Raw genomic sequence first — 8,003 nt, 5'->3', positions numbered from 1 at the left:
CAGGACTCGACTTGGCAGTCCTTACGGATGTGACCGACCTCCCCGCACCGAAGGCAGTTCTTGCTTCGGTCGGGTCCCTTGCAGTTTCGGGAGGAATGGCCGAAACAGAGGCATTTAAAACACCTCTTTACTTCCACTCTCCGTCTGAGCCTGCAGTTGACCCAGCCGACTCTCAGATGTTGGAGTGCCAGCACCTTATTGGCATGTGCGTCTGCCATTTCGGCGACCGCCATCCGCTGCTGGCTCCTATTCGGTTTTGTGAGCCACACCTTCAGGAAAGCCGTTTGCCCACCAAGCTCGGGGATAGCTTTCTTCAGGGCTTCCACAACATCAGCCTCCGTCGACACACAATCAATGTCTCGAACCTCGACTGATGTCTTTGGCTCAAGAGAACGGACGGTGCCCTGGCCTTCGACAGCTACCTTCAGTTCGGCAGTAAAGCTATCTTGGCTTCAAGCGGTTGAAAAATTCTAATTAACCATACATATTAACTTAGTGAACCTTTCATCAAGTTGAATTAACTGACTTGCCTATTTACTTCGAGCATATGTATTAATAAATGGAGTATTACATATTAACAGCATTTGCATTAATAGTATTTATGTATTTAACAGTAAAAATAACATAGTTTTACTGATTCAAATAGTTCATTATAATTTGACATGGTCATAAAACCTTAATTTTGTATTGCTATTTTTATAAAAGAGAACTAAAATTTAAACTTAACTATTCTAAAAATGTAGCACAAAATATTTCTAATAATTGGGTTGGTTAGGTTATTCAGCTATTCAATGAAAAAATCATCTATAGTAATACAAATGAGCTCCGTAGTATAGTTTAATTTTATTAACAAATAGTTCAATGAAATAGATGGAAGTTTTTTTTTACTCTTAATGCTTTTCTTTGTGTTCCAAACCAATCTTCTTAATTTGTTTGTACAAAAAATATCTGTAGCTGATCAAGAATCTGTTATTCCTTTATGATGTTATCATCAGATCATGATTTTCTATTTTTATTCAGTGTATATCATCGTTAGAAATGAACTGTCCCACTTATAAACCTTTGCTAGCCGATGAATTGTAAATGCAATGTTTAAGTCTAGCAAATGTACTATCCCTAGGTAAAATGCCATCATCTATTTCTTCGATGTTTTTATAAAATAAACAAAATAATCTATGAAATAAAAAATATCATTATACATGATGTATTACATATGTTATACAAATTTCTTTTAGTTTCGGGCTATTTTAGCTATTTCCGTGTAGAAAAGTAGTGTTATATACGTTTATCGTGCACTTAGTCAGCTGATGAAATAACATCTAATTGCAAGGGCCTATTTCATTTTCTGAAATAAAAAATATTATGATTGATGTATAATCCTAAATAAATTGTGTTTTGATTTTAAAATGTAATATTTTTCTGTGTTGTATGATGTAAAGTATCGTAGGCTACGTTACTAGCTTTACCGTACTCGCACGGAAATCCCGCGCGAGGCGTGCTCACACGGTAAAACACTACTTACCGGGCTAGTAACGTGATATACTATACCCCAGCGTATTGGAGAGATTTGATCGTCATCTAATTAAAAAAGGCCACTTTTGGTTTAACACTATACAATGTATAACGTAGAATTGCCATCACGAGAGAACTCCCTCGGGACTCTGCCCTAGTGGCTCTTAAAGTCCCCATATTTTCCTTATAGAGAAAACATGTATAACATTAGATCAGATGGATAATTAATTGTACGTTGATATTGTACCATATTCTGATAATTTGTACCATAATGTTACAATAGTTTGACACTCATACCATCATGTAACCATAATTTCTGTTTAGGTTGGCAATATGCAAAATCAGGCGATATTTCTAATAAAACAGCTCATGGCTATTTCCCGTGACGTCATATCACGCCACCATCACACCACCTTTCCGAACAAGCCTAAATCCCCTCTCCTCACGTCAGTCCACACCATGTATTAGTCCCGTCAACACCGTATACCCTTTGCGGCCCTCTGAGCCCTTTTAAAATGTAACAAGTTTATTTATTTCAACGCCCCATCCCTGACCCCAAAACGTACAGTACGATGACGACGTATCGTACAACTGGCGACGAGGAACACGGAATATTATCGCGTTTTAAAACTTAAATTCGCGAACAAAGTGACAGTGCAAGTGAACAAAGTTACAGTGTAAGTGAACAAAGTGACAGTGCAAGTAAACAAAGTGACAAGTGAACGTGAAGAAACGGCCGACGAACGTCAAACAACCGCGAATATTGACTCAGACTCATATTCTTGGCGGAAACGTTTTCGTGAGTGTAGAAAGGTACACCTAACATAACGTTATTCTTTGTTTTATGGACGTAATATTAGACTACGGACAGTTAAATAAGTGTAAAAAAGGCACTTATGCCGTTGACTGAAAGTTATTTCGAACAATTCGGACAGTTAGCGGAAACGTATTTTTCAACAAACATGGCAACAATTGGTAATATCGGTCCTTTTGACAGCGCCGAAGAAACTTGGCAATCGTATACAGAGCGATTTGAACTTTTTGTAGACTGCAACGGGATTAATGCCACAAAGAAAGCGAGCACACTACTAACGGTAATGGGAGTCAGGACGTATAAATTGTTAAAGGACTTAATCACACCTGATAAACCTTCGTCCAAGACGTACGAGGAAACTGTAGACACGGTCGGTAAACATTTACACCCGAAACCGTCGTTTATTACAGAACGTTTTAAATTCAGCCGCAGACATCAGTTAGAACACGAAACAGTGAGTGATTATATCGTACAACTTAAGCAGCTATCGCAACATTGTGAGTTTGGGGACAAGCTTCCAGACCATCTACGCGACAGACTGGTATCAGGCCTCAAGAACCACCACATCCAGAGACGACTGCTGGGGGAGGATAACCTGACCTACGACAAGGCAGTACAGCTGGCAACGTCAATGGAGTTCGCCGAGAAAGGAGCAGCCCAGATGACGCTTAATCCAGGAGGACGACTTCAGCGCCTCAGCCAGACGACAAGGACAGCACCAAGCGGAAGCGGGGGAAAATTCGCAGCCAACAGAGGTTCGGCAACGTCACAGCCCCGGGAGTGCAACTGCTGTGGAAAGAACAATCACAATACTCTGCAATGTCGGTATCGTGAGTACAATTGCAATTTCTGTAAGAAGAAAGGACATATTGAAAAAGCTTGTAGATCTAAGAGTAGAAGTGCAAATAGGCCCTATTTTAGTAAACAGTATAATGATGTATCTAAGACTAATGGACAGTCTAGGGGAGGAGATAAGTCGTATTTTAATTCAAAGTACAGTAATGCTAATGCTAGGCAACATTATGTAACAGAAAATGTCCCTAAACAAAGTGTAGACGAAGACACGGTATATGACATATCTAACTTATTTCAGGTACAGGGAGTAGAAGTTAGGAAAAAAGTAGAACCAATTAGAGTGCAATTAGAGGTAGAGAGCAAAAAGATCCTATTTGAAATTGATACCGGAGCTTGTGTGTCAGTTATATCTGAAAAAGATTACAAAGTAAAGTTAAGTCACGTAAAGTTACTACCAACAAGCTTAGTTCTTAGTTCGTACACACACGAAAAGATCGTACCTATCGGTAAACTATGTGTAAATGTAAAACATGAAGGTATTTGTAAACAATTAGAACTGTATGTTGTCCCTAACGGTGCAAACCCATTGTTAGGTAGGGATTGGATGAAAGCACTGCAGCTAGTTGTTAGTATCAAAAATAGTAGTAAAGTAAACAATGTTCAATCAGCTGTGGATGACAGCTCAGTTGGTACACCTGTCAGCTGTTCTGCTAGCAGAATGGTCGACACTAGCGCGCCGACTGAGGTGGCCGACACCGCAGTTACCAATGTAAACAAACAAACAAATGTCACAGTACATCAGCAGGGCAAGCAGCTAGTTAAACAGTTGTATGAGGAATTCCCTGATGTTTTCACAGACAAGCTAGGTTGTTTTAAGGGAGAACCAGTCAAACTTAAACTAAAACCTAATGCAACCCCTAAATATCATAAGCCAAGGACCTTACCTTTCACACTTAAAAATAAAGTAGAAGCAGAACTAGCACGTTTAGAAGCTGAGAGTATTATTTCACCAGTAAATTCAAGCCAATGGGCTACCCCTGTAGTACCAGTTTTGAAAACAAATGGTCAGTTAAGATTGTGTGGAGACTATAAAGTAACGCTAAATCCTTTCTTAGAGATAGACAGACACCCTTTACCTAAGATTGAAGAATTGTTCTCCAGTTTGCAAAATGGAGACAGGTTTTCTAAAATAGATTTGTCACAAGCGTATCAACAACTAAGACTAGATGATGAAAGTAAAAAGTTATGTACAATTAGTACCCATAAGGGCTTGTTTGAGTACAATAGATTATGTTATGGCATATCATCTGCTCCTGGTATTTTTCAGCGCACAATGGAGCAAACCTTACAAGGAATACCAGGTGTAGCGGTATTTCTAGATGACATTCTTGTAACAGGACAAAATGACTCTGAACATATTAGTAAATTAAAGTTAGTTTGTAAACGACTACAAGACAATGGTTTCACAGTCAGTAAAAGTAAATGTAAATTTTTCTGTGAAAGTTTAGAGTATCTAGGGTTTGTCATAAGCAAACGAGGGTTGGAAACTTCACAAGACAAGGTCAAAGCCATTGTAAACGCCCCAGAACCAAAAGATGTCACCCAATTAAAAGCATTTTTAGGCTTAGTTAACTACTACGCTCGTTTCATACCTAGAATCTCAACCATACTTACCCCTATGTATATGTTATTGAGGAAAGACACTGAATTTGTATGGAATTTAGCGTGTAAGAAAGCTTTTGAAGAAGTTAAGCAAAAGCTAGTATCAGCCCAAGTACTAGCTCATTTTGACCCTAAGTTAAAGTTAACGTTAGCATGTGACGCTAGTGCCTATGGTATAGGTGCAGTTCTAAGTCAAATTCAAACAGATGGTACTGAAAGACCTATTGCATTTACAAGTAGAGTGTTAAATGATACTGAAAAGCAGTATTCACAGATTGACAAAGAAGCTCTTAGTATAGTGTATGGAGTAAAAAAATTCAACCAGTACTTGTATGGTAACCATTTTTTGTTAAAAACAGACCACAAACCGCTTGTAGCTATTTTTGGACCTAAACAAGGTTTACCTGCATTTGCAGCTAGTAGGTTCCAACGCTACGCATTGTTTTTATCAGGTTATCAGTACGACATTTCTTATGTTAAATCCGAATGTAACGGAAATGCTGATGGTCTATCACGTTTACCAGTAAGTAATCCTGTAAACGATTAAATCAATGACAATGATTTAAATGTAAATATTGTAGGGACCTATTTACAGTGTTTAATTGAGAGTGAACTTCCTCTAAGTTATGTAGAAGTAAAACGAGAGTCAGCACTAGATCCTATACTAAATAGAGTAATAGGTTATGTTAGATTTGGATGGCCAAATGACGTAAATGAGAGGGATCCTATGTTAAATCCATTTTTTGTGCGACAGTCACAATTAACTTTTGAACAAGGACTCCTAATGTGGGGTTACAGGATCGTCATCCCAAGCAAGTTTAGAACACATATTTTACAAGAATTACACAATGGCCATGTAGGGATAGTAAGAATGAAGGCGTTGGCAAGATCCTATGTTTGGTGGCCAAATATCGATTTAGATATTGAACAAATTGCTGGTAATTGCACATCATGCTTGAAGGAACGTGTAACTCCGCCCAAGTCGATTTTGCACACTTGGAATGTACCGGATAAGGCGTGGTCCCGGATTCATATTGATTTATTCGGACCTTTTCAATCACAGTTATTTTTAGTAATTAAAGATGATTATTCAAAGTGGCCGGAAGTGTTACCCGTTCCATCAACGCAAGCAAAACACACAATATCTCATCTTAGAGAATTGTTTGCTAGATTTGGCTTAGTAGATCATATTGTCAGTGACAATGGACCACCTTTCACAAGTACAGAATTCCAAACATTTTTGCGAAAAAATGGAATCAAACACACATTTTCTCCACCATACAACCCAAAGACTAATGGCTTAGCCGAGAATGCTGTAAGAACAGTAAAACACAAACTTAGAATAGCACTACAAGACACTTCTGATTTGAACTTAACCTTATCAAATTTTTTGTTTACATACAGAAATACAGTACACTCCACAACCAATCAAACACCAGCAGAGTTAATGTTAGGCAGATCTCTGAAATCAAGGTTAGACTTAATTAGACCTAATGTGAAGGATGTCATTAGTAGTAATCAAAACAGACAAGTTTCAGCTTATGGTGGTGTCACAACACGTAGATTATTTGTTAATCAACCTGTGTTAGCTAAAGATTATAGGGGAAGGGAGAGATGGATAGAGGCTACAGTTATTGAAAAACTGGGTCCTGTAACTTATTTAGTTGAACTAGAATCAGGCGTTCAGTGGAAGCGTCACATAGACCAGTTGATAGCTTTACAGTCTAAGCTAGGGCAGCAGTCAGATTTAGTAGTAGAATTTCCCAAAAACGATCTGACAACGTCGCTTCCAGACAGACAAACGGCAACATTGCAAAATTCGCCAGACTGCACACTGACAGGGAACAGTAGCGAAGGTATGCGAGCTCTTCCGGGCACAGTCGGGCAGAAAACTCCGATATTGACTAGGTCACCTGACGCAAACCAAAACATTGAAAGAGCGGGGTCATTGGCTTCGCCTCCAAATGTAAACAAATCGCCAAATGTAAACAGACAGACGCCTACTAGACGCTTTCCTGTACGGGAGCGCAAACCTGTAATAAGATTAGACCTTTAATTAAATACCCGGACATGACTTGTATATAGATTTATTTATTATATATCCTTATCAATGATTTTCAAATGTGTATTTATTGAATTGTGTGTACTATTATGTGTGTTATCAATATTTAATATCATCAAGGTTCAATATTTAATGCTATTAAGGTTTATGATTTCAAGTGTGTGTTTCATTTACTTGTGTTTTTAATGTGTGATATTATCTCAATATTTTGACCATATATACATAATATATATTTAGAACTGATGATTGATTGATTCTCATTCTCATTTAAATGATTGGCAAAGAAAAATAATAATAAATTAATAAGATACTCTGGTATTGTTATTTGTGATTGTAAGTTTTCAAGATTATAGTAACCGATAGCATCACAAAACTTAAGAGGGGAGGATTGTACCATATTCTGATAATTTGTACCATAATGTTACAATAGTTTGACACTCATACCATCATGTAACCATAATTTCTGTTTAGGTTGGCAATATGCAAAATCAGGCGATATTTCTAATAAAACAGCTCATGGCTATTTCCCGTGACGTCATATCACGCCACCATCACACCACCTTTCCGGACAAGCCTAAATCCCCTCTCCTCACGTCAGTCCACACCATGTATTAGTCCCGTCAACACCGTATACCCTTTGCGGCCCTCTGAGCCCTTTTAAAATGTAACAAGTTTATTTATTTCAACGCCCCATCCCTGACCCCAAAACGTACAGTACGATGACGACGTATCGTACAGATATTTAATAAAACAGCTGTTAAAATTTCCAATATATTTTAAGAAAACATGTATAGTAAACAAATTTGTTTTAAAATAACTCCCGTAATACTTGGAAATTGCTCGATTTTGAGCATTAGGTATACTAATTTGAAATTATCAGTAATACAATTGCTTAAGAGATATGCCAGTCTTGAATGACAGACTGTACTTTTCTTAAGCATTGCTTGAACTACTTATTACACTACATTATTTGAAAAAGAATATAAGCAACTTTGAGAGCAGTATACTCATACATTGTTGTGATCATAAGTTTCAAATTATGGTTTTTTGAGTGATGAGTTATTACTTGACGGTCAACCCCTCTCACGTTTTTTAATGTTTAAGGACCTTGGCGTCGTGCTTTCTCCAAATTTAAACTCTCAAGAACATGTAAATTAT

At 37.7% G+C, this 8,003-nt stretch overlaps 1 protein-coding gene across 1 annotated transcript; it reads left to right on the top strand.

Moving 5' to 3' along the window:
- The first annotated feature begins 2,609 nt into the window (after nucleotides 1–2,609).
- On the top strand, nucleotides 2,610–7,378 carry LOC129000600 (uncharacterized). Its single transcript, XM_054427561.1, has 2 exons — nucleotides 2,610–3,156; nucleotides 7,317–7,378. The coding sequence occupies exons 1-2, from the start codon at nucleotides 2,610–2,612 to the stop codon at nucleotides 7,376–7,378; spliced, it is 609 nt and encodes a 202-aa protein (XP_054283536.1).
- The last annotated feature ends 625 nt before the right edge of the window (nucleotides 7,379–8,003 follow it).

This window comes from Macrosteles quadrilineatus, unplaced genomic scaffold (assembly GCF_028750875.1).
Source record: "Macrosteles quadrilineatus isolate MER2022 unplaced genomic scaffold, UCM_ALF_1.0 Scaffold_8__2_contigs__length_117827958, whole genome shotgun sequence".
Taxonomy (NCBI): Eukaryota; Metazoa; Arthropoda; class Insecta; order Hemiptera; family Cicadellidae; genus Macrosteles; species Macrosteles quadrilineatus.
This window is presented reverse-complemented; position numbering and strand designations above follow the sequence as displayed.

Bases quoted from the DNA above. Each gene is read 5' to 3' on its own strand.
- LOC129000600 (XM_054427561.1), top strand. From the start codon at position 2,610: ATGGGAGTCAGGACGTATAAATTGTTAAAGGACTTAATCACACCTGAT. The intron at 3,157-7,316 runs GTGAGTACAATT...ATTTCTGTTTAG, and splicing joins TACTCTGCAATGTCGGTATC to GTTGGCAATATGCAAAATCA.